The 27,709-nt window shown below is 39.7% G+C and overlaps 2 protein-coding genes across 4 annotated transcripts in view; both read left to right on the top strand.

Annotated features, from left to right (window-relative positions):
• Positions 1-27,709, top strand: part of LOC125234127 (NAD-dependent protein deacetylase Sirt6) — a 309,879-nt gene that overhangs the window by 225,499 nt on the left and 56,671 nt on the right. The window lies entirely within an intron of this gene.
• On the top strand, positions 45-22,524 carry LOC125234125 (general transcription and DNA repair factor IIH helicase subunit XPD). Its single transcript, XM_048140320.1, has 20 exons — positions 45-162; positions 238-337; positions 429-526; positions 1,632-1,788; positions 5,265-5,367; positions 7,352-7,482; positions 7,890-8,110; positions 9,455-9,588; positions 10,167-10,283; positions 10,955-11,195; positions 12,220-12,287; positions 13,311-13,414; positions 14,488-14,586; positions 15,788-15,875; positions 16,040-16,131; positions 16,306-16,356; positions 18,605-18,730; positions 18,833-18,903; positions 19,247-19,385; positions 22,160-22,524. Exons 1-20 carry the CDS (start codon positions 158-160, stop codon positions 22,295-22,297), a joined length of 2,283 nt encoding a protein of 760 aa, XP_047996277.1. The 5' UTR covers positions 45-157; the 3' UTR covers positions 22,298-22,524.

Below are 27,709 nucleotides of genomic sequence, written 5' to 3'. Positions count from 1 at the left end.
AAGCTTGACACTGACAGTGACAGTAATGACACTGACAATTTAGAGCTAGATCCAAACCAAACCAAATGCCGCCGGGTTCATAACGCGCATCTTTTATTTATTATAAACTGTTGAAAACATCCTTTTTACAGTTTAATAAAGTATTTCAGCACTCAAAATGAAGTACGTAGTTACAATAAAACTAGTACATTTTTCATGGGTACCGTGTTGTGCAATAAATTCCAATTTTTGTTTTAGGTTGACTGTCGATGGTTTGTTGGTGTATTTCCCTTACGATTACATTTATCCAGAGCAATATGCGTATATGTTGGAGTTAAAAAGGGCACTGGATGCTAAAGTAAGTACTGCTCAAACAACTTGAATTCTTTAAACATTTATACAATAGAATTTTGAGGTTATGTTTACTAACATTTGTTTTTAATTTTCAGGGCCATGGTCTTCTTGAAATGCCTTCAGGGACTGGAAAGACAATTTCGTTGTTGTCTCTGATTGTTGCGTATATGATTCAAAATCCACATCATGTCAGGTAAGTTTCCTGAAGTAGAAAATCCTTATGTTTGTATGATGAAGACATAATTAGTTTATGGGAGATATACACTATGTAACATAATTGCCGAAGATAAATCCTACGGCTTATACATTACCTTCTATAGTACCTTTAATTTTCATGGTGTTTATTTTAAAAAAAGGAAGTGGTATTCGTAACCGCTATTCGATACCGGTTATGCTCTTAAATGGATCACCAGCATTAATGTTACATCCTGTATGGACAGATAAACTATTAGTTATTGCGAATGTAGAACAGTAACTCAAATTTAATTTGAAATGTAAATTAAATTTAATGTGAAAATGAGAAGATACCGAAACCATAACTGAAAAATGTATAGTGTATGAAGTGACTGTACGCACACTGCCGCTTTGGCCAGAAGAGCCCGCATTATGGTTCTCGCAGACGGAAGCTTAATTTGCTCTGCCCGAAATATCAAGCGATACCACGAAGTTCAGTCAGTGGGGTACATTAATATAGGAGATATGTATATGGATCGATAAAATAAACTATTAGTTCCAAACTGTGACATTGCAGTTACAGGTTGCCAGCCTATCGCCTACGCCACAATTTAACCCATATCCCACAGTCGACTTCTAGGACACCCACGGGAAGAAAGGGGGTGGTGAAATTCTTAATGACAATTAAAAATAAGCAATTGTTTTAGCACATGTGAGGCATCAGATGAAACTCTTCGAATCATAGACATCTAACTGCAAAGGTCTGACCACCACAAGTTTCACCAGATTTCACATAAAGTTGCAAATTAAGTGATCTTTGACTTTAATCAAGTCAAAATTCGTTATAAGGTCACTTGATAATTTATACTTAAGAGATAAATTTTTGAAAAAAGTGTATCTTTTAGAAGAACTCGGCCTGTACATTTATTATTATTTTTTGTTAACTTGCCAATCCAGGTAACAGAAGATATACATTAAAAAGTACAAAACTAACATATCCCTATGAGGGATTTCTTCAAACTAGATGTAGAAGTACTCTGTGGAATTTAATTTATTATAATTTTTCACAAAATTCCAATCCTTTGTGTAAACAATTTCCGTGTGTATTTTTACCATTTTATAAGGAAACTGATCTATTGCTCCCGAACTGTTCCCGAGATAGAGAAGGTTCTAGAAGAGCTGAAGAATCTGATAAACTACTACGAACAGCAGCAGGGAGAGAAGCCCAGCCTGGTCGGAGTGGTGCTCAGCTCTCGAAAGAACCTGTGCATACATCCAGATGTATGAATATTTGTTTTTATATTTACATTACTTAGTAAGCAAATACTGGGGACGCTATTGCTATGTCTTGTATGGGAACCCTGCATTTTATGATTAAGCACTGAGACTTGGCACAGTTGTTCATTGGGTGGCCCTGAGTAGATAAAGATCGGGAGGCATCGAGAGCCCCCCTTAATTTAGGAGGGAGGAGGGGGGGAAGGCTGGCGCCTCCGCGCTTCCTTTGAAACCATATTTCTCTAAAACTATACAAAATAGGGCATGCTATATATCATTTTCGGATAAATGAAGGACGAGGAATTTATTTTTGGAACAAAAAAAATGTATTTTAGAACAAAAATACAAAATAAAATGGGAAAATCTGAAAACGAGATTTTTTTTTATACATATTATTGCACATTTTATGAAAACTGTAATGGTTTTTTCTAAATAAAAAATATTATTTAATAGCTACATTTATCTAGTTTTAAAAAATGTATAATTTGTTATAGAAATATATTATACGACGAGTGATAAAAAATAATTTACATCGCCCGATAGGGTGATTTGAATGCTCATTTCAATAAGTTTTGTCAATGATTTCAGGTATAATCACTATTTTTAACACACGAAAGCCGTAATCATTGTATTTTATGGCTATTTTAGTGATTAATGTACTTAAAATAAAAAAAATACAAAAATTAAAAAAAAAATGTGATAACTCTTTTATAACATTATCCTATTTTGTTCTTTCTATACAATATATATCTAAAAGCAATAAATATGAATAAAAAGCCACATTTATGTAGTTTATAAAAATATATAGTTTGTTATATAAATATATTACGAAACGCGAGATAAAAAATAATGAAAGTGACGTGGCAGGGCGATCTTGATGTACGCTACGGGTCAGCTTGTATGATTCGATGAGGTGAGGTAAAGGTACTCAAAGCTCTCAAAAAGTGTAGATATTTAGAGTAATTCAAATTAAACAACATAAGTACTCCTATATAGTCTGAATTTAACTATTTATATTACATGAAATGATCGATTGATATGATAGGTCAGATATATACATCTGATCCTAATACATCTTGTGAAATAGTAGTTATCTATATGATTTGCATAATTTATGGATAATTCTTACTTGACATATTTATTATTCCAGATCTGCGTCCTGTACTTTGGTTAACGAGTGCCGAAAATAGTTATTAACCAAAAAAGACCGCCAAATTAACAGCATTTCACCGACAAAAGCTGCCTTGCACCATTTTTGTAAGGGTTATAGGTATATCAAGGTGTCCATTTATGGATTCAACTAAACCCAATTCAAAATTTGCCATTATTTGCTACTTGTGGCTGGACGAAAGTCTGTAACAATTGGGATTTGGGAGCCTACTTGCCCGCAACGTTGCCTGTTGCTGCAGAAACATGCCTCGAAATTGTCGGATGCAGGTGTAAAAAAACAGTGCCGCGTAAGGTGCAATCGTAAAAAATACTTTTTAAATTAAATGTTCGGAGCTGATGTGCTTATGCAGTGGATGTTGTGATATATACATAATTAAATTCAGACTATTCATGTTGTTTTATTTGAATAACTCAAAATAGCTACACTTTTTGAGAGCCTTGAGTACTAGCCCCGATACATATGTTTTCGTCTAGTCAGACCATTTTTTGAGGTTCTCCTTTGTACAATGTCTTAGTTCAAAAATCATTAATGTTTAATGCTAATACGAATCTAGTTTATTTTTTATGGCACTATTGCGCAATAACTAACTATCATTGATACTGAAAGGAAGAATATGACGATTTTTATTTTATCTTTTATGGATGGGCAAAACCGATTTAAGGGTGCCCAAAGGAAGTAACTAAATTCTGCTAGTAAACTAAAAAATCTTCAAGCCTATGCATGCAGAACTGCTTTAGGAGAGGAGAACGTGATTAAGACATTTTTTTTGCAATATAATTCACATGCAATTTTATTTTACAATCAAAATAAACTATATTATAGGACTTTTACAATTTTCTGTACTGGGTCGTGATATACCTACATGTGTAAACGTTATTAGAATATTTTTATTTCTGTATTACTAGACGAACTCCACTGCATAGCGGGTAGTACCTTTACCTCACCTCATCGAATAATGCAAGCTGACCCGTACATTAAAATTTTCATTTTCATTATTTTTTATCTCGCGTTTCGTAATATATTTATATAACAAACTATATATTTTTATAAACTGTATACATGTGGCTTTTTATTGATATTTATTGCTTTTAGATATATATTGTGTAGAAAGAACAAAATAGGATAATGTTAAAAAAAATTATCACATTTTTAATATTTTTTAAAAATTTTGTATTTTTTATTTATTTTAAGTACATTAATCACTAAAATAGCCATAAACTACAATGATTACGGCTTTCGTGTGTTAAAAATAGTGATTATACCTGAAATCATTGACAAAACTTATTGAAATGAGCATTCAAATCACCCTATCGGGCGATGTAAATTATTTTTTATCACTCGTCGTATAATATATTTCTATAACAAATTATACATTTTCTAAAACTAGTTAAATGTAGCTATTAAATAATATTTTTTATTTAGAAAAAACCATTACAGTTTTCATAGAATGTGCAATAATATGTATAAAAAAAAATTCTCGTTTTCAGATTTTCCCATTTTATTTTGTATTTTTGTTCTTAAATACATTTTTTTGTTCCAAAAATGAATTCCTCGTCCTTCATTTATCCGAAAATGATATATCGCATGCCCTATTTTGTATAGTTTTAGAGAAATATGGTTTCAAAGGAAGCGCGGCGGCGCCAGCCTTCCCCCCCTCTTCCCTCCTAAATTAAGGGGGGCTCTCGATGCCTCCCGATCTTTATCTACTCAGGGCCACCCAAGGAACAACCTGTGCCAAGTCTCAGTGCTTAATCATAAAATGCAGGGTGTTGTGCAATAGCGTCCCCAGTAAAATATTACATGATGGTATGTTGTATTAAGGTTAAGGTTGTTTCGCACGAAGCACTTTGCTTCTTCTTTTCTTATGCGCACTGCCAAGGAGTGGAATTTCTGAGCTCATATAACCCGGTAACCTTCAAATCAAGGGTGAACAAGCTTCTTCTGGGCAGGCTCACTCCATTATAGGCCACATCTTTGCCTTTGGCTAGTCTGTGGTCAAGAGTAAGCCCATTCATAATAAAAATATATATATATACAAGGATGCGTGCCTTGGTTTGTATGGCCCAGAAATTCAATCGCTATAAGTCTAATGGAAATAACCATGAATTATTCAAAACTTGATCACATGATTATTGATCATATACCATGTTTAACACTTTGATTCATGGTAAGTTTTCAAAATATAATATTTATCAATCACAACTTGGATTCCAGTCATAACACTTATAATACTTTGGACGTGACTCAATAATATATGTTCAATAATTTATTATTCCCTTTATTGATTATTATATATTTTTTCTCACTACAGGTGTCAAGAGAAAGAGAGGGCAAACTTGTAGACGGCAAGTGTCACTCTCTGACCGCCAGTTACATACGGGACAGGCATGAGAGGAATCCAGAAGTACCTATATGTAAGCAAATACATATTAAACTCTGTCTGTAGTATGCGTGGAGTTGGGATGAGGCCTGTTATTTCTCTCTGCATTTGCAAACGGATGAAACTGTCTATCCTCATGGCAGTCTTTGCTCTGTGAACACTTTCTTCTTTGACAGTAATGTTGTATTTGTATGCAAAGAAGAAACATTTAAATACCTACATAGAGCAAATAATACACTGACTCAAAGATTTCACATGTTATCATTGCTTGCATCTTTCCAGTAGACATAGCAAAGCAATTTTTTGTTTACACTTTTTAAAAAAACTAAAATTATTTATTTGGTAGCATACAATATTTCCATAATTGGGCTAGTACCTCTTTTTAAGTATTTGAAATACTTGTGTTAAGAGAATACACTGTTACAAGTTTAAAAATATTTACTCTGTGTACAAAGTAGAGGTGTGCGCTGGTGGCTAAATCGTCGGCGGCGGCGTCCGGGCCAAAAATGGCCGGCGGCGTCGGCGTAATCGGCGTGATCGGCGTAATAATTAAAAACATGTAATATTAAATAAAAAACGGCACTTCTATAACCTTCTATTTGTACTACAAAGGAGTTAGAATAAAAGTTAAATTAAATTAAAATAAAAAAAATTTTTTCTGAATTACCTGATTCCTCACACAGTCTTCCTCAAAGCTAATTTCAATTATGTCTTCTAACTATGTCTTTAAACAAAAGAAATCAATCTTATTACCTTCACCATTGATTTTATTGGGTTGGTAAGAAAGTAATGAGCGATCGATTGAATTCCACATAAAATTTTTGAGAGAGTTCTAGAATCTTCTATGGTCGAAAGTACATAAAGGGCGAGTCGCACAGTTTCTCGTCAGTCATTCACTAGCTGTCGCCGAGCTAATATAAGGAAGAAAATGGACGAATTAAAAGTGCATGTAAGGCATTGCTTACTATATGAATTTCAGTCTGGCCATTCAGCCGCCGAAGCAGTGCGTAATATATGTCAGCGTGTTGCTCCTGAAGTTGTGTCTGAGGCCACGGCGAAACGATGGTTCCAGCGGTTTCGTAGTGGCGACTTTTCATTATCAGATCAACCTAAGTCTGGTCGACCGGTGAAGATTGATGTAACCAAATTAAAAACCTTAATTGAAGGAGATCCGAGGCTAACGAGTCGTACTCTTGCTACCGAGTTAGGCTAAACTACAAATACAGTGTTTGGATACCGCACGAACTTGATAGACATCAACTAAACCGCCGTGCCGATATCTGCATACAACTTCTGTCTTTTCGCCGCACATTCAACTGGTTGGACCATGTTATCACTGGAGATGAAAAATGGGTCTTATATATAAATCACACACGCAAACGTCAGTGGCTAGCTCCAAACGAAAAAGGAATAGAGGCACCAAAAACAGAGCCTCACCCGAAAAAAGTTATGCTGTCCGTTTGGTGGGATATTCATGGTATTATTCACTGGGAACTCCTACCAAGTGGAATTACTGTTACCGCATCAGTATACTGTAATCAGCTTGAAAATTTAAACCAAAAATCTGTCAGAATCGTCCACAGCATGCTAAAGTTTTTTTCTTACACGACAATGCTCGCCCACACATTGCAAAAGTGACTCGGCTAAAGCTATTGGAGCTAGGTTGGAAAGTGATACCTCATCCACCGTACTCTCCAGACTTGGCACCTACGGATTACGCATTGTTCAGATCGCTAAGCAATGCCTTGAATGAAAAAAAGTTCGATGATCAAGCCCATCTACGACAGTACATAGCTGAGTTTTTTGAATCTAAACCTATGAACTTCTTCGCCGATGCTATTCATTCTTTACCAGAACGATGGAGACAAGTAGTAGATAACGAAGGCCGTTATATTTTTGATAAATGATTAAAATAATAAATTAAATAAAAATTACAATATTGGTTATGATTCGCTCATTACTTTCTTACCAACCCAATATAATAGGACCTTAAAAGTCTTAACCTTATGTATTGGCAGGCCAGTTCTATGAAGGCTTCAACCGAGAGGGCAAGGAGTCTATGCTACCCTATGGAGTGTACACCATGGATGACCTGAAGCAATATGGCGCGGACCGGAACTGGTGCCCTTACTTCCTGTCACGATTTGCTGTAAGTACCTACTTTTACCTGGTTAGTGGCTACAAGTCAAACTTAGTCTTACCTTACAATGACGTGGAGACATTTGCCGCAATTTTGGGACATCCATTATATAAGAAAATTAGATTTATAAAACATAGGTCTTTCAGTGTCAGTAGCGGATTTTCAAAGCCATTATAAACAAAAGATTGCTTCTGCTCAGTGTACCCCTTACATTTCATCAAAGTGTCAAAAGGGCATATGTGTTGGCTTCGACTCCGCGCGCGCCTTTCAAAGGTCCCTAAAATCCACTTCTTAACATTAAGTAATATAAGAAACTAGCTGACACAGCAAACTTCGTACAGCCTTACATTCAGTGAATGACATGTTACTTTGAGCTGAACTATTGGCTTACAAAAATAAACATAATATTTTCACAGATTATTCATGCGGAGATCGTAGTATACTCATACCATTACCTCCTGGACCCTAAGATCGCAGAAGTGGTCTCCAAAGAGCTGAACAAAGAGGCCGTAGTGGTGTTCGACGAGGCCCATAATATCGATAACGTGTGTATCGACTCGCTGAGCGTCAAGATCACGCGGCGGACTATCGACAAGAGTGTCACAGCACTACAGAACTTGGAGAAGGCAGTCGCTCAGTAAGTATAATCAGAATCACTAGTGGAATCTAAGTTTTTTTTTATATATATATAAATGGCCTCAGTCCCATTTGGTGGGACTATTTTGCCAGTGTCAAGGTGATATAAGCTAATTGTTTTAGATTTTGGTACGGTAAGTGCGACGTTGTTCGGTAGTTGGCACTTGTAAATTGATAGCTAGATTTTACAAGGGCACGTGGACTATCGGCCGTCGATAACAAGAAAGGGGCTAAACGCGTTTCGAGATTAATTCTTCATCAGCTTCTCACTATAACATTAGTTTACTGTATAATAAGCTATCGATATTACACTTTAAACAACATTAATGAGCAAAAGAAGGAGAAATTATTCACGACACGATGCCGCTAAGATGGCACCCGAACCGGAAGATCTAAGTATTTAAATAGGCTAGTTTCCTACTAGTCAAATCAGCTTCTTTTTAAGAACTGTCAAAACGATTTGCCAGTATGGAATTACTATGAAATACTGAGGAGTGACGTCACGGTCAATTCATTTACTTTATATCTTTCTCTTTGACTTATTAAATAGAAATTATGTTTAAACATAACTACTGTCCATATTTTTCTTCTAATTATGTGGTGCTGTATTTCGTGCACGGCATAAAATATATTTTATTTTAAGTACAGGAAACTAGCCTATTATATTAAATGTAGTCCATATATATCGGTAAAATGGGTATCGACTTGCTGAACGTGATGATTACATGACGGACTATCGACAAGAGTGTCGCAGCACTATAGAACTTAGAAAAGACAGTGGCTTAATAAGTATAAGCGTCAATTTCTGATTTAGTCCTACGCTCACTTTGCTTACTCCATTTTAAATCCTTTTTTCGGTTTGCGTGATTTTTTTTGTCGGTCTTCCTGAGTCCGAGCGCCGAATATTTCAGTTACAACCTATACTCCATTAAATGCTCTGTAGGCGACGGAACTACAACCTCCGTCCTGCGCGCGCGCTGGCAGCCTGGCCGATATGGATGCCGCTGCCAGCGCGCGTCTTTTGTTTATGATGTACATATTTTTTCAGTGTGTTACGAAATGTCAACAAGGCTCAAATGTATAGTTTTTCACATCGAATTGTGTCTAATTATTTTGTGTAGTAAATAGCCTATTCTTTTGTATATATCCTTGTAAATAATTGTGTAATGTGTCTGGGAGTTGTAAATAAACTGTATACGTACTTTTGTGTAAATCATTTTCATCACCCGCGGCCCGATCTGTTACAGGTTCTTTTAAACCTGTTTTCTGTAGGTACTGCTCGTATTGTAAAGACACACATGGATAGAGCTCCAATAATTTTCACTAATCTGGTGAATTTGTACAGGATCCGGGAAGAAGACGCAGCGCGTCTTACAGAGGAGTATGAACAGATGGTGACCGGTCTACGCGAGGCGGCCGAGCAGCGAGACGCCGACGCCATCTTGGGAAACCCGATCTTGCCAGACGAGGTGTTGAACGGTGAGTGTCAAGTTGTCAACACCATATAAATTATCGTATAAGACCCTACACACATACCTACGAGGTGCTACGGCTAAAGTTCGTCTACAGTACATACATACATATATCGTCACTACTTATAAAAAAACTTGTATCTTCATCTGTCAATGAAAAGAAAATTTGTAGTAGACAGAAGAAGAGTTTTTTTCAAAGTAGTGACGATATCACGACTGTGTCCCATAACGGGGTAGGCAGAGCACATTAAACTACTCAATTTTCGGTGCCACTCTTGGCAATTAAGTCATTTACAGTGTATACTTAAAATACAATATTCACACAGTTTTTAACAAACTTACACATTTCAAAAGAGGTCCTTAATGGAGAGGTCCCCACGTGATTTACAATTATGCATGCACCTAGTGGTATAAATCTATAAAAACAGATGGAAATCTTCGAAATTGTAAGACTTGTTATAAACGTATATCGAAATGGAACTAATTACTGCTGTACTTATAAATTGTCTATACGTTGTTATTTCTAGATGTTGGGGCATATTCTTATTTACAGTATATTTTCTCATATATCGTAATTTCCGACAGAGGTGGTCCCCGGCAACATTCGAAACGCAGAACACTTCCTAGGCTTCCTGAAACGGTTCATAGAATACCTGAAGACTCGGCTACGCATCCAGCATGTCGTGCAAGAATCTCCTGCAGGTAATAATAATAAGACTCGTTTCTATGTCTATTGCACTAGCTTAGTTGTAACGCTATCTCTCTCACAATGACATTGACATCTCATAGTATAGACAGGCTATCATTATAATTACGCGCGTGCGTTGAAGATGAATCAATTTACGAAACTAGTGTACAATCAACGGCAATAAGGCATAAGAGTGTGTCAGATATTTATGCAGCATTCATTTTGTACGACGTTAATGCCGGTAACTGTACTCTCTGGGCCATTTTTTTTTTCAAAGTTTTCCACCCCACTTTTTTTGTAACATGGGTATTTTAGAGAGGATCGCGAGGTCTTTCGATCCTGATAGGAGAAAAAAAATGTCCCAAGATTTCCATACATTTTTCAAACCTTCCATTCCGTTACCGCCGTACAAAATGTATAAAAAAATGGTAACGGAATGGGAAAATAACCTTTGGACACTTTTCTTCTCCTATTAGATTTGAAAGAGCTCGTGATTCTGAGTAGAAACCACATAAAAATTTCCAAATCCAAAAAAGTGGGGTGGACAGCTTTGAAAAAAATGACCCCTCTATCTTTTGAAGTCAACTGTCTCTGTTTAGCCCAATGGATGACTGGTAGAAGTGCTAGTGTCTGCCATTTGCTTTTTTTCTGGTAAATAGAAATGTAAATAATAAATATTTTGCAGGTTTCCTAAAAGACGTGGCCGCCCGCGTGTGTATCGAGCGCAAGCCGCTTCGCTTCTGCGCGTCCCGTCTCTCCTCCCTCATGCGAACACTGGAAATACCAGACCCGGGGCAGTTAGGGGCACTCACACTGGTGGCGCATCTGGCTACTCTAGTATCCACGTACACGAAAGGCTTTGTAGTTATTATAGAGCCTTTTGATGACAAAACGCCGACCGTGTCGAACCCTATACTGCATTTCTCGTAAGTATTTTTCAGTGTTACATTTTTGATTAATAATAATAGACGTCAAGTCAAATAACTCATAATATAGAAAATTTACTGCCGTTGGTAAGATTAGATATGTAGCATTTGGAGCGAAGAGAAGTTCCAATCACTTTATCATAGCCACAGTCGGACAAGTATTCGATACTTTATTTAATCAAGAATATTGACTGGCTATAGTTTACGGTCTTCGCTGCTATATGGCTTGATTGAGCCTCTGTGCGTATCTCCTCCCTCGTGCGAACCCTGAGATACCCGACCCAGGGCAGTTACGGGCGCTCACACTGGTGGCGCACCTGGCTACGCTAATATCCACTTATACTAAGGGCTTTGTGGTCATCACTGAGCCTTTTGATGACAAAACACCGACCGTGTCAAATCCTATACTGTAATTCTCGTAAGTATTTTCTTAAAGAGAATAACTTTGAAACTAATAAAAGGAAGTATAGACAGTGGCCAAGGATTAATATACTCACGACAGAAAAAAATTCACCATTGACAGGGTCGTCATGTCACGGTCAGAACATAAAGAGAGGTTACAATAGATCATCGTCATAGGTAGCTACAGTCTTTACAGACTATTTGACACGCTTAAATTTAACCCAGTATTGATAGTCTATAGTTTACGTTCTTCGCTAGTATATAGTTTGCATGCCCTGGCAGGCAAGCATGGTCGCGCGATAAATGATAAAACATCAGGCCGTCCCTATCGCACTATTTGTAAGTGCGATAGGGACGGCCTGATGTTGCCATACTTGCCTGCCTGGAGATCCCGGGCATACACGGGACCGTTTTTGCTAAGTATATAGTGTTTGCATAAATAAACCGCGTGCACTCCACTTCTATGCGTGGTGTCTCTCTTACTATCTCACAAGCAATTATTATCTATTTAGAAAGATGTAGGTTTTGAAAGCCTATCGTGAGGTCCTTTTGTTGTTGTATATTGTTCAAACATGTTTGTATTTTAAGGTATTATTCATCAAAAATCGTATATTTGTCGCAGGTGTATGGACTCGTCAATAGCCATGAGGCCGGTGTTCGCCAGATTCCAAACAGTCATCATAACCTCAGGTACCTACGCTAAGAAGACTTTATATTTTTGCTGGTGTACTTTGCTCAGATGCCGGACAACCCGCTGGGAGTTGTCGCCATACAAGCGGCCGGTTCTAGATATCGTCCGGTTTCTGACTGTCTAGTAGTGAATGTGTTACACAAATATAATAGTTTAGCTGCTCTTAAATGCTCGGATATACAGTCTGACCAAAAAGAGTAGAAATCAAAAAGTGGCAACATCCTAGTGTCGTCCCGTTTTCTCACACATGTTATTTTGAAAGGGATGACACTGCAATGTTGCCACTTTTGACGTGACAACGTCTAATAACTTTGACGACCGGTCTGGCTCAGTCGGTAGTGACCCTGCCTGCTAAGCCGCGGTCCTGGGTACGAATTCCGGTAAGGGCATTTATTTGTGTGATGAGCACAGATATTTATTCCTGAGTCATGGATGTTTTCTATGTATAAGTATGTATTTATCTATCTAAGTATGTATATCGTCGCTTAGCACCCATAGTACAAGCTTTGCTTAGTTTGGGGCTAAGGTGACCCCAATATTTATTTATTTATTTATAACTCGTTACTACGGGCTGCATGCACGAAAAAGTTGACGTCATTGTCCCGTTCCGCAAGCGAGAGCGCAACTGTAATGTTTAAGGTTGTCACGTCTAACTACCGTCCGTAAACCGACTTTACAGACAACCATTTTTTTTTTTCTACTCTTTTTGGTCAGACTGTATCTAAAAAGCGAGGCTGGTCACCATTTGAATTCTGAATATATTTCCTTAGGCCGATAGTCCACTATCATAGAATCGCACGTTTATCATAGAATTATTTTTATATGTCTGTATGTCTCCCCTTTTCTCTAATGTGAAGAAAAAGGACGGCATGTTGCCTATGATCATATTTCTATGACAAACATGATAGTGGACTATCGGCCTTAGTAAACTAGCAAACTACAATCCAAATGAATTTCCTGCCATAGATTTTAAACTGAATTGTTCGATTATAGAAAACTAACACTGTTGTATGTGTGCCCAGGGACCTTATCGCCATTGGACATGTACCCGAAGATCCTGGACTTCAACCCGGTCGTCATGAGCTCTTTCACCATGACACTTGCGCGGCCCTGTATACTGCCTATGGTTAGTATTTAGAAGGTGGTTTATAAAAAAACCATGACAGTAATATAGTCATGTTTATCAATTGTCAACTCTGTCTCACTTGGCAAACATTCAAGATATAAACTAATATAAAGTTGGGAAAAACCCCCGACATAGTGGACCGATTTTCATGAAACATGGCTAATTTATTTATTCGTATGGCGCATTTACATAAACTTTCAAACAATATGTAGCTAGAATTATAAGTCCACATTCAGGGTCCCAAGCCACGAGATTGTGTCAGGTGTTAATTTAAACAGGTCTTCCGGAGGGCCTGGGAAAGCATGCAGAGGGCAGCGCTGTATAATGTGCTCAATGGTTTGAGCCTCTTCACCACACTCGCAGAGCGCAGAGTCCCGCCAACCCCATTTATGGCGCAAGTAATTACAGCGCCCGTGACCAGTTCTCAGTCTGTTCACTCGACACCAGAGTTTTCGTGGCAAGGCAAAACCACCTGGTTTCGCTATGGGATCCATGGTTGGCAGTATAGTTCCAGCAGTAGTTTTACTCCACTCGTATTTCCAACTCTGTTCGAGGTCAAAATCAGTCAGTTTTTGGGTACATGGCTAAGAACACTTTCGACTACTTCAGCTTTCAAAACCAAAAAAAAAACGAAATCTAAATCGGCTCATCCGTTCTTCTGCTACGATGCCACAGACAGACACACACACAAACAAACAGACAGACACGTCAAACTTATAACACCCCGTCGTTTTTACGTCGGGGGTTAAACAGAGGGAAAACCATGCAACCACTTTTTGAGGTTGACAAAAACAGCACTGCTATGCAAGTTAGCGTCTCTTAGCGCCAGTTGCATCAACCACATTTGACAGTCACATCATCGTCACACAGCAGATGTCTATGGAACTTCCGATACAATCAAATTTAACGAACGCTTTAACGGTGACAGACGGTTTGATGCAACCGGCCCTTAGTTGATTTAAATAATTATATTGTTTAAGAAGATAATGGAAATAACTGAAATAAGTTCGGTCAACTGCAGAGAAAACTGATTCCTCATGAATTTTTTGCTAAACTATTTATTTTGTTTCCAGATTGTTTCAAAAGGCAGCGATCAGGTGACGATATCGTCCAAATACGAGACGAGAGAAGATGTCGCAGTCATCAGAAACTACGGGCAGCTACTAGTTGAGGTGAGGGCATAATGGAGGCATACTGACTAAGGTTTGGACCGCGACCGCTGTAGGTAGAATATATGTGTTTCCAAGCCAGAAGACCTTCAAAAAAATGTATGTGACTTGACAGTGACAGCAGGCGGTTATAGTAGCTGTGTAGTGTATGTATCGTCTATGTGTACTTGCTTATTATATAAAAGCCTGTATGGAGTATTGCAGCCACCTGTGGGACGGCTCAGCTAAATACCAACTCGCTTCCTTAGACAGTGGAGCGCAGAGCCAGGAGGATGATTGGCGACAAGAAGCTAACGGCCAAGCTACAGTCTTTGGCCCATCGGCGGAAAGTCGCCACGCCAGTCTGTCGGTGTTTTACAGGTTGCACTTCGGGGAGTGTGCTCAAGAGCTACACGAGCTTATTCCACCGTCCCCATTCTACCATCGGACTCTTAGGGCCGGTTGCATCAGACCGTCTGTCACCGTTAAAGCGTTCGTTAAATTGAATTGTATGGGAAGTTCCATAGACGTCTGCTGCGTGACGGTGATGTGTCTGTCAAATGTGGTTGATGCAACTGGCCCTTAAACGCACGGCCGGTTTCCATCCTTACTTGGTATATATTCCGCGAATTCGCACGAAGCGCTTTGCTTCTTCTTTTCTTATGCGCACTGCCAAGGAGTGGAATTCCTTGCCGGCGACTATATTTTCGAGATCATATAACCCAGCAACCTTCAAATCAAGAGTGAACAGGCATCTTCTGGGCGAGCTAACTCCACTCCAGGCCACGTTTTTGCCTTTGGCTAGTCTGTGGCCAAGAGTAAGCCCATTTATAATAATAATAAAAAAAGCATATGTAACCTATTATTAGTCACAGTCAGTACTTAAACACATTTACTCCTGAATGATTGTTTGCTTACGATCCGGCAGCCGACTCCCTTATATGGCGTCCCTACCTGCAACCTGCGGGCGTAGCACACTAGTTGGATAAACTTTATCGCACCGGAGCGTTCCTATGGCACTTACAAATAGTGCGAAAAAGACGTTATACCGTTTATTACGACCGTGCTTGCCTGCCTGGCGTCATAAAATGTCAGTTTGCTTCCTTATTATCTACATGTATCATCCATCAACACCGGCAGCTTATTTGCGTCTCTTTCTAACTGGGTACAGGCGTGTCTATTCCACACATCCATAGCTAAATGTGTTTTTTTTATTGTGGTACAGATAGCAGCAAACGTCCCGGATGGAGTGGTGTGTTTCTTCACCTCGTACCTGTATCTCGAGAGCGTCGTTGGCGCTTGGTATGACCAAGGTAAAAATGCATATTTCTCCTTAATGTGACATTCTTCCATTTGATCTTTAGAATTTTCAGTCCGTGTAAAATGTAAATTGATGTTTTATCGATGGATAAAGCAGCTGTGAAAACGTAATTTATTGCTTTTTTTTCACATTTATTGTTGTATACCTATTTTTCAGGAGTTGTGGCTAACTTACAAAGGCATAAGCTACTGTTTATTGAAACACAAGACTCAGCGGAAACGAGCTTTGCACTCTTCAATTATATAAAGGTAACTCACAAAGTAACCAATCTAATATGTTTCGTTGATAATAATATGTTTCCTAAATAAATACATTTCGTACATTTAATATTTTTTGTTCAATCGATTTTTATCGATATTGCATTGATCTCAGCTGTATGGTTGCTAAGTGTTTATACCTAATACATGTATTGCTGTGTGCAGGCCTGTGAGAGCGGAAGAGGAGCTGTGTTGCTGTCCGTGGCGCGAGGCAAGGTAATCTAATCTAGTTTTTAGGGTTCCGTAGTCAACTAGGAACCCTTATAGTTTCGCCATGTCTGTCTGTCCGTCCGTCCGTCCGTCCGTCCGTCCGTCCGTCCGCGGATAATCTCAGTAACCGTAAGCACTAGAAAGCTGAAATTTGGTACCAATATTTATATCAATCACGCCAACAAAGTGCAAAAATAAAAAAATGGAAAAAAGTGTTTTATTAGGGTACCCCCCCTACATGTAAAGTGGGGGCTGATATTTTTTTTTCATTCCAACCCCAACGTGTGATATATTGTTGAATAGGTATTTAAAAATGAAGAAGGGTTTACTAAGATCGTTTTTTGATAATATTAATAGTTTCAGAAATAATCGCTTCTAAAGGAAAAAAAAGTGCGTCCCCCCCCCTCTAACTTTTGAACCCTATGTTCAAAAAATATGAAAAAAATCACAATAGTAGAACTTTATAAAAACTTTCTAGGAAAATTGTTTTGAACTTGATAGGTTCAGTAGTTTTTGAGAAAGATACGAAAAACTACGGAACCCTACACTGAGCGTGGCCCGACACGCTCTTGGCCGGTTTTTTTTATTTAGCAAAAGCTTCACGGATTACTGTTTTTAATACTACGTTGGTGGCAAACAAGCATACGGTCCGCCTGATGGAAAGCGGCCACCGTCACCTATGGACGCCTGCAACTCAAGGAGTGTCACGCGGGCGTTGCCAACCCATTAGAAACTTTTACACTCGTTTTTGCTGTGTTAAGTACACAGCAAAAAAGAGTGTACAAGCTCTAAGGAGGGTTTGGGTTGCCGACGACTCAAAGGACAATAGACCTACTACTATTACTATTATACTTTAATTAAACACAGGAAATTAAGACGCCGTGCCAGGTGGACATATCGGTTACGTTAAATTGATAGTCAGGATTAGAGATGGGCCGAATATTCGGTATTCGGCATATTCGGCAAGTTTTTCAATGTTCGTATTCGGCCGAATAGTTCGGTTACATTGCCGAATATTTACCGAATAAACAAAGTAAATAAATAGCGTAAGTTGTTTCGTAATTCATGGGATAATGACATCCCATTTCAGGATTCTAAGGACCAAAGGGGGTTATAAATGCGTTAAATATAAGTACCTACAGTAAATTATGTATAAAAGTAAAAATAACATAGCTTACGAAACAAAAATCTAAATTTTCTTATGCACTAAATTATAGGAACATTAAGAGCCTTAGTTAGTACCCAATGTACCCATTACCAATCATTGAAGAGTTTTTAACTCTAAGTCAGGATTCAAAATATGGTGGAACCGAATATTCGGCCGAATGTTCGGTTCGGTAACAGCTGAACCGAATGTTCGGGCGAATATTCGTATTCGGCAAAGTCCGTATTCGGCCCATCTCTAGTCAGGATTATCCCCCTGACCCCCCTGTACAAGTAGCGGCATGTAAGTTTAGCGCTGAGTGAAATGTGGAGGGGATAGCTGCGCATAAGGACGCATACCTTTCATCATCATCATCCTCCTTGCGTTATCCCGGCATTTGCCACGGCTCATGGGAGCCTGGGGTTCGCTTTGACAACTAATCCTAAGATTTGGCAAAGGCACTAGTTTTACGAAAGCGCCTGCCATCTTCCAACCCGAAGGGTAAACCTTATTGGAATTAGTCCGGTTTCCTCACGATGTTTTCCTTCACCGAAAAGCGACACTGGCGGTCAAATATATGAAAGAGGCGCGTTCCTAGCACACAGTCTAAGCTCGTGTAGGTGAACGCGTACTATGTTTGTATGAGTGACATATGACAGGTCGACTGTTCACGTTTTTGACAGGCGGTAACTGTGAGGTAACCGAGAGGGGGTGGGCGGCACTTTCAGCGGGGAGCGGGAGTGGCCATACTGTACGATAGTACTCTCTTTATTATACTGTGCCGCTATTAGTGCGTTTTCACATTATCCGATCCGATATCGGATGTCGGACCGATATCCCATACATTATAGGCGCCACCTTGGATTTTTTCTATTGAAACCCTTCCGACATCCGATATCGGATCGGATAATGTAAAAAAAAAAAAAAATGTGAAAACGCACTTAGGCTACCAGCGCTTCAAGAACGCATACCCTTCGCCCCCTGTAATCCCCTGAGAGACCTGTTGACGACTTCTGCGCTATAACGGTCAGAGCTAAACTTACGTGCCGTTACTTGTACCTATACTGTTACGAATATACGGTAACATACGTAACACTATGTATATCGCAGGTGTCAGAAGGCGTGGATTTCGACCACCACCTCGGGCGCGCCGTGCTTATGTTCGGCATTCCGTACGTGTTCACGCAGAGCCGCATACTGAAGGCTCGCCTGGAGTACCTGCGCGACCAGTTTCAGGTAAACATTTTTAAAATGCAAAAGCCAGGAACTCGCATTTGTAGTACCTTAATTAAACTTGTACACGGAGAGAAGTACCTAATAATTTGTTCGGTATTTCAGATCCGTGAAAACGATTTCCTAACGTTCGACGCGATGAGGCACGCGGCGCAGTGCGTCGGCAGGGCTCTTCGGTAAGTTTTATCATACATAACATAGCTAGCTCCTTAAAATATTGCTCATTTTTTTTTTCATCTTCCATACTAATACTATAAGTACGAAACTAAGGAAAGTCTGTTTGCTTGTCCGTCTTTCACTGGAAAACGGGGCACGAATTGACGTGATTTTTTAAGTGGAGAATTGGAGATAGTTGAAGGAATGGAGAGTGACATAGGCTACTTTTTGTCTCTTTCTAACCCCCCCACTTACTTAAAATAGGGGGTAGAAGTTTTATGGAGCTCCGTAATTTTCGAATTTAATGCGAGCGAAGCCGCGGAAAAAACCTAGTAATAATAATGAAGCTTCTTCTGTCGGCAGCGGTAAGACTGACTACGGTATCATGGTGTTCGCCGACAAGCGCTTCAGCCGCGCCGACAAACGCACCAAGCTGCCGCGCTGGATACAGGAGCATCTCAAGGACTCGCTCTGCAACTTGAGTACAGAAGAAGCAATACAGGTTCGTAGTACATACTTTATGTAAATTAGGTACTTATACTATTATATATAAACTTTCGTGAGACATATTCAAATAATTAATGAATCTACGGTTGTACTCACGTTATTATATCGCTATTGCTGCGACATGTTTCGGGTCAAGTTGGAGGCCCGTCTTCAGGCATATAGGAGTTCACGCGGCGGCTAAACTCCATGGACTGGGTCCAGTCCAGAGATGATTCAATGATTAAATTAGGTACTGTTTGTGAAAGAGCAAGTTTAGCATAGGAGAGGAGATATGTGTTGCTTTAAGCTACACTGCACAATCAACATCAGACGACAACAAAAACAACGTAACTTACACTACAATGTAGATGGTCAGGTGCATTTTTACTTTAACACGTTTAAAACCAGACAAAAAATGGCGCACTGCGTCAGAAACCGGTCATAATTTATAACCGTCCGCTTGTATTTCCGGCACCTGAGCAAAGTTCTTGAGCGGTTTCTTGGCTGCGAAAGTGTTAATGCTTTGAAACTTTTGAAAGACAAACAACTGTAAGAATTTGTTTCAAATCGTGGTCTTAGATCAATTGTCTTTCCGTATCAGACACTTCGTCCCGTTATTATCCTGGTCACGGCACCAATTTGTAAAACGGTATTCACATTGAATGCGGATTCGCACGCCACGTACACATTGGTAGGTAGGTACGAAGTGTCATGCATGAGTTGTTTGCGTTAAATTACAACATACAACTAAGACCAGCTCATTGGAATGACCAGCTCATTATTTGCAATAACCACATAGTTCTCAAATACTTGTTTAAATTAAATTAAATAAAACATCATTTATTTCAGAAATAAATTTCCATATTGTGTTTGACGACCGGTCTGGCGCAGTCGGTAGTGACCCTGCCTGCTACGCCGCGGTCCCGGGTTCGAATCCCGGTAAGGGCATTTATTAGTGTGATGAGCACAGATATTTGTTCCTGAGTCATGGATGTTTTCTATGTATATAAGTATTTATATATTATATATATCGTTGTCTGAGTACCCACAACACAAGCCTTCTTGAGCTTACCGTGGGCCTCAGTCAATCTGTGTAAGAATGTCCTATAATATTTATATTTATTTATTAACTTACTGCTATTCTTAACCTATGTTAGTGACAATTTTATATTATATATTTTATACCTATTGACTAACTTGGCACATTATTGTGAGCATGTAGGCTCAGAAAGCCTCATCTACCCTGTCAGCCACCTGAGCCACCGTAGCTAGAAGACTGTTGGCGCTGCCGCGCACGCGCCGCACCAGCGACGCCACACGCTTGCGCATGATGGCGTGAAAGCCGTCGGTGCGCGCTTCCGCGAACATACCGGCCATACCGCTAGCTCGCAATAGCGCGGCAGCCCCAACAGCATCCTAAAAGCGTTATTGTATTTATTGGACTCGTAGGGCGTTGTAAGCCTTTTGAGTAAAGTTGGTCCATAGGCTGCAAGTGTAAAATGATTGACAGTACGCCTTAAAAAGGGTGATTTTAACGTTATTTGTACACCTTGCAAACCTACGAATCAACATATTACTCCTCACTGTCAACGCCCTACGCTCCCTTTCGACATCCTTTTCATCTTTTAGCGATGCGGTTACCCAGTGTCCCATTCTCTTACAACTTTAAGAGGAGTGCCATTCAGTCTCACTGGAGGTAAAGATTGGTCCTCTAATATGACAGTTCTTCCTTTAAAGACTAGCAGCCCACTTTTAGAGACATTGTACTTGAGACCATGGGCATCCGCATACCGCTCACACACACTCACCAACGTCCTCAGGGCGCCGATCGACGGGCTCAACAACACCATGTCGTCCGCGTAACTGATGTTATTTACAAACGTTCCATCTATTGAACATCCGACCCTGGTGTTGCTGAGCTCCTCGATCAGCCGATTGACATACAGGCTGAAGAGTCTAGGCGATGTTAGCCCGCCCTGTCTGACCCCACACTCCAGCCTATACTCATCGGATAGCGAGCCCGCCCACTTCACGACATTAGTTTGGTGACCGTACCAAAACCTGAGAAGTTCAACCAGCTCCCCGGGTAGAGACGTCTCTTCATACAGTTTTTGTATACTATAGGACACCAGGGGCCCCGTTTCTCGAAAGGTACAAGCCTTGTATTACAAGTGCGCGAACTGTCAAATCGTATGGGTTGTCATGGAAACACACTTGTAATACAAGGCTGTACCTTTCGAGAAACGGGCCACTGATCGAAGGCCTTCGAGAGGTCAAGAAAACACGCAAAAACTGGAGTTTTCCTATCCATGTAGTATCGGACAGTGCTTAAGACATAGGACTGCTGTCTCAGTGGATAAGCCCGTACGACACCCAAATTGTGCGTCATGAAGAACTGTATGTTTTTCCAACTGCTTGTCTAGCACACTGTCCAATACCTTTGCTACAATGATGGCCAACGAAATGGGCCTATAGTTTTTAATGTCTGCGGTGTCTCCTGTACGATTTTTTTATGATTGGTACCACCACAGTCATCATTTCACTAGGTATATAAGTATGGCTGACACAGAAGGTGAAGAGCATGGCGAGAACTCTAGGTAAGTGTACCCCTGCATGCTGCAGGTGCTCTATGCTAAGGGAGTCGTGCCCTGGTGACTTTCCTCGCGCCATGTTCTTCACCACCGATGCCACCTCCTCCGCTGTAATTAAGGTACACACCTTGTCGGAAACGATACTTGACCATTCACTGGAGATTCAACCTTAAAATGTTTAAGTGAAAATTCGTTTCAGATCTGCAAACGATGGTTACGTCAGATGGCGCAGCCGTTCACGCGCGAGGATCAGCTCGGCGTGTCGCTACTGACATTACAGCAGCTACAGTCGCGAGAACAGCAAGATAAGATCGAAAAACAGGTCATATTGCATTGACCTCATATCAAACAAGGCAAATTGTCGCCAAAGTCGGACATGAAAACTATACTCAGTCCTGTCTTCGTCACTAAAGAGATGAGTGACCATTTTACAGTTCTACGATGTGATCTGCGTGAAATTGATTTGTCAGTGAACGCTGTAAATAGTTTAACGTTATTTTTAAGTAATTTGTTAACGTAATATAAGTTAAATGAAAAAATATTGTATTTTTTTCTAAAATCACATACTAAATTCTTGCTTCTGTCTGTTGGGACTCGATTGTCGTAGTTATATGGCGAAAATATGTGCTATTCTCAAGCAAAAGTTACCACATTGACGCTTAAGAATATTCGAACAAATTCCGTCCTTATCGTAAGTGACGAAATGCTACCTTTTACTTAATAACGTCATATAGGGTGGTTTAGCCGGTTGTCGGCCAGTTTAGCAAATCTTCGACTTCAAATGAATGTTATGAACAATGTATTCGACAAATCTTTGTCATTTGGAGATTTTTAGATTTTAAATATACTACACTTGCTATGTTTATATTAAAATTAGATATTACTAACAACGTTTTATTTATATAATTAAAAATATGAAAGAGTAGCGATTTAGCCGGTTGTCGGCCACTTTATTTTGGTTCTCGGCCGTTTGGTAATCTAGTTGTCGGCCACTGTAATTAATGTTTTAAAATGAGTCTTATAATCAGAAGCCATAAGATTTATTTTTGAATAAAAAAATACAAATTCAATGTTATAATGTATTGCAAGTAATATGATAAGGAAAGTTAAAGGATACTCTTATGTAGGTTACTACAAACAAAAAAAAATGCAACATCGTATATAGTATGAATTTTCTGAGATGAACTTTTCGCTTTAGCCGTAATCTGTTAAACAAAGGCCTTTGTGTCTATTGTTGACGGCGGCTAGCTCCCGTTTAAACGGCACGTGCTATAGTCTCAGTGCAGTTAGAAAGCAACTATCATGATAGTAATAAGGTTCAAATCCATAAAAAGCCTTTTCGGAGATAACACGTTTTGTCATCTTCAAAAAAAGTTACCTGCATACTGCAAACTGTTTAATAAATTTGAACCTTATGGCTATCATGATAGTTGCTTTTTAACTACACTGAGACTATAGCACGTGCCGTTTAAACGGGAGCTAGCCGCCGTCAACAATAGACACAAAGGCCTTTGTTTAACAGATTACGACTAAAGCGAAACGTTCATCTCAGAAAATTCATACTTCATACTATACATAGGTTGGGAGGCGGGAGGAGGTCGAAAAAGAATTCACAACTTCATATTAAACAGGAAGTATAGTAAAAACAATGTAATTAATGAACTATCGTATAGGCCATACAAGCAATACTTTGAATCTGGAACCAGGCAGAAAGTGTTTTCTTCCAATGGGGATCTTAATAAATTTTACTTGGCTTACATATGAAGTTGCACAGGCCGAAAACTAACATTCTATAGTCCCGTTCTCGGCCGCCAAATACAAAAAAGATTAAGGCGTATTTTAACCAAGTAGTTGTTAATAAGCGTCTCGCTCGCGCACGCTACCGGCTATGTGTGTAACTAGAACCTCTGCGCGTTAATTTACGTTAATCGTGCAAAAATGGCCTCTAAAACAGATATTGCGATCACAAATGCAGTGAAAAGTGCAATTAAACCACTAGAACTAAAAATCGACTCGCTTGTGAATAAAATAAGTGATTTATTTAGTGAAATAACGTATCTCAAAACCGTTATCTCTGACAAGGACAGTGCGGCGAGTCAACACAGCGAAACAAAGAGACAAGATGGCGGTTACGCCGCCGCGCTAACCGGCCGTTTAGTAGAATCTCCGTCAGCATTACCACCACGAATCATTGAAAATGAGAAGCCAAAGCGCGTAGCAGCAGACCAGGCCAAGATTAAAATAGCAAACACCGCCTCGAAGCCTCAAAGCAACCGTCACACCGCTCCAAAAGTAACTACACCAAGCCAACTTCCCACTTCCAATAAAATCCAATCAAAGCCGTCAACACCAGACAACACAAATGATACTTCAATTAAATGTAAGACAAGCCCACAAACAAACAGTGAAATATTTGACAGTAGTGCGAACACAACCATGCATAAACAGGACCAAGTTCGAAGAAAAAAACCAAACCCATAGTCGGTTCTGCAACGAACACAACTCTGGAAGGGGTTGAGCAGTACAAATACCTCCACGGATGCTACTTCAAAAAAACAACAACACCCGACGATATAAAAAGGTACTTGTGTTCAATTAATAAAGACCTGAACGTACTAGTTGAGCCCATACCTTCGAAACGTGATAGCTACAGCTCCTTCAAGATTGGCGTCCCAGCGTCAGCTTATAATGAGTTCCTGACCCCATCAGTATGGCCCGTAAATATCAGCGTTTCACCGTGGCGGCCTTTTCTGTACAAACAAGAACGCGAGCGAGACACCCTGTAGCCCGCACAAATCATCAACCCGCACAGGTTCAATACCTACCTCTATAAACCCCACACACGATCACCTAAGCGTGCCTCAAACAACGAAGTCAGTGACACAAATTAGAAACTTCACAATTATTCACCAAAATATCAATAGGTTAAAAAACAAAACCTACAAACTGGAGTGCGAACTACAAGTTAACAAGAAAATTGACGCCCTATGTCTATCGGAACACTGGCTTCGACAAGACCAACTGGAAGCAGTAAACATCTTGAACTACAAACTAAGCGCCAGCAGCTGCAGAAGCGTGCGGAACGGAGGTGGCGTCTGCATCTACTCCGAGTCCTCGCTGCTTACCCTGGAGCGCAAGGAGGTAGCCGAGCTCAGCACCGAGATGAACCTGGAGGCGTGTGCGGCCGAGTATGTTGATGTAGGTGTGATCGTTGTATGTATATACAAACCCCCTACACAACCCGGTGAGCAAAATAACTTTACATTATTTATTTCAAAATTACAAAACCTCATGGAATTACCCATCTTAAAACAATATAAGGTAATAATTGTTGGCGATTTTAACATTGACTTGTTAACAAAGAGTAATGAAAAAACGGTTTTACTAAATATATTTAAATCGGCCGGAATGAGGTCGCTGGTCTCATTTCCTACCAGAATCTGCCACACAACAAGTACATGCATCGATCACGCCTACACCAACATACCTAAAAGTGAAATTATGCGCGTAGAACCATACGATATGTATATATCCGACCATAAATGTGTATCAATTGACATATCATTAACTAAGATTATACAACTTAATAGTGTAATATGGAAAAGACTGTTTACAGAAATGAATATTTATAACTTTAATTGTTGTTTACATAACCATGACTGGAGTTTTTTATTAAATACACAGACTTATCCCGATAAATTATTTGATAATGTAATTAATATTATTATAAGATTATATGACATGAATTTTCCTGTAAAGAAATATCCACTTAAAAATGTTACTAAAACTTGGGTTAACCAACCAGTAATAGAAGCGCGGACCCGCTTACGTAGTGCAAAAAAAACACTTTTATGTAATAATTCGTCTGACGACGTTCAATCTAGTGATATAGTCTTGGCACTTGAGAATACCTATTCTAGGGAACTTAATGCAGCTCGTAAAGGTTACATTAATAACATAATTTCGAATAGTGACAATATTTGCAAAAGTTCATGGCAAATTATATCGTCAGAAACAAATTGTGGTAACAAAAAACAAGATGCTATCGACGTACTGATAAGGGAGTCAGCTGGTGGATCGAACGAGCTCCGCGCCGCAGCCACCGCCGCCGCGCTGAACCAGTTTTACGTCGACGCAAACAAGCACACCTGCGCACACGCCGACGTCCCCGCTGCATTACATTTCCTTAGTAAGTATATAAAAAAACATGAATTCTTAATGAAACTTGAACCATTTTCAATTGAATGTGTTAAAAAACACATCCAACGTATTAAACGTAAGGATTCGAGGGACATAAATGACATGTCTTCTCGGCTACTTGACATATTACCTTATTTTTTATTTGACATATTATGTGACCTAATTAATCGATGCCTAATAAGTGGTACCTATCCTGATAGTTTAAAAAACATCAAAGTCCAGCCTATTTACAAAGGTAAGGGCGACATGAATTCATTTAAGAACTTTAGACCCATATCTCTAATCCCACTTTTTTCGAAGATCTTTGAACACCTTTTAAGCAGTAAAATTATGTCACATTTCAATGTAAACAATATCCTAAACAAGCAGCAATATGCATATCAGCGCGGAAGGTCGACAATTGACGCTGCGCGAGACGTGGTCACCAGGGTGTCGGACCACCTCGATGGCGGGCGACAGGTCGCAGCCATATTCTGCGACTTGTCGCGCGCCTTCGAGCTGGTCAGCCATCCACTCATATTAGCCAAGCTAGAACACTATGGTGTCACAGACGGCTACCTAAATGTAGTTGCCTCCTTCTTAAGGGGCCGTAAACAGCTGACGTCGGTACGCGGTGCAAAGTCCGACCTTCTCGAGTTGGGAGACATAGCGGTGCCACAGGGTTCTGTAATTGGTAATAATCTATTTTCGATACTGATGAACGATTTCACAACCGCTACGGACGATGCCGAAATCGTAATGTTTGCCGACGACGGTTGTGTGATCGTTGCGGCCGAAAACCAGGACCTGCTTAGAACTAAACTAACGAAAGTAATGAATCAAGTCGCATCCTGGTTTTCGGTCAACGGCATGATACTCAATATAGACAAAACAAATATAGTTTACTTCTGTCTGCGTGGTAAAAAGGACCAACCATTGCTTAGGTCAAATATCTCGGTCTTATTATAGATAGCAAACTGTCATGGCGGCCACACATAGACTGGTTATGCGATCGCTTGGCGTCTGCCTGCTTTGCGTTAAGTAGACTACGACCTAGCCTAGACCCGGCTAATGTCAGAAAAGCCTATTTTGGCTACGCCCATTCCCTGCTTTCATATGGAGTTGACCTGTGGGGGGATGCGACCGACCGCATGAAACCATTCCTTATGCAAAAACGCGCGATCCGTTGCATGGCAGGAGTCTCTTGGGACCACCCTGCTCAAGAACTATTTAAAAAAATAAAGGTACTTACCTTACCATGTGTATACATCCTCGAAATCGCAAAGTATGTGAGACGTAATCTCTCGCACTTTCCTACACGGGGCGACACACGGGGGGCGAACAGCAGGAGGTGTGACGAACTGCGACCTCCCCGAACAAGGCTTGTGGCGTCGAGGAAGTGTATGCACACGGTAGGACCCAAGATATATAACGCATTACCGCGTGATATCAAAAATGCTACATCTTATTACTTGTTTAAAAATAAACTTAAAAATAAACTAGTATCTGAAGCTTACTACTCCTTAGACGACTATTTTCAAGTGCCAGACTGATCTATATAATTAAGCCA

The sequence above is a fragment of the Leguminivora glycinivorella genome, chromosome 15, assembly GCF_023078275.1.
Source record: "Leguminivora glycinivorella isolate SPB_JAAS2020 chromosome 15, LegGlyc_1.1, whole genome shotgun sequence".
Taxonomy (NCBI): domain Eukaryota; kingdom Metazoa; phylum Arthropoda; class Insecta; order Lepidoptera; family Tortricidae; genus Leguminivora; species Leguminivora glycinivorella.
The sequence above is the reverse complement of the archived record's forward strand: the minus strand, read 5'-3'. Positions and strand labels throughout refer to the sequence as shown.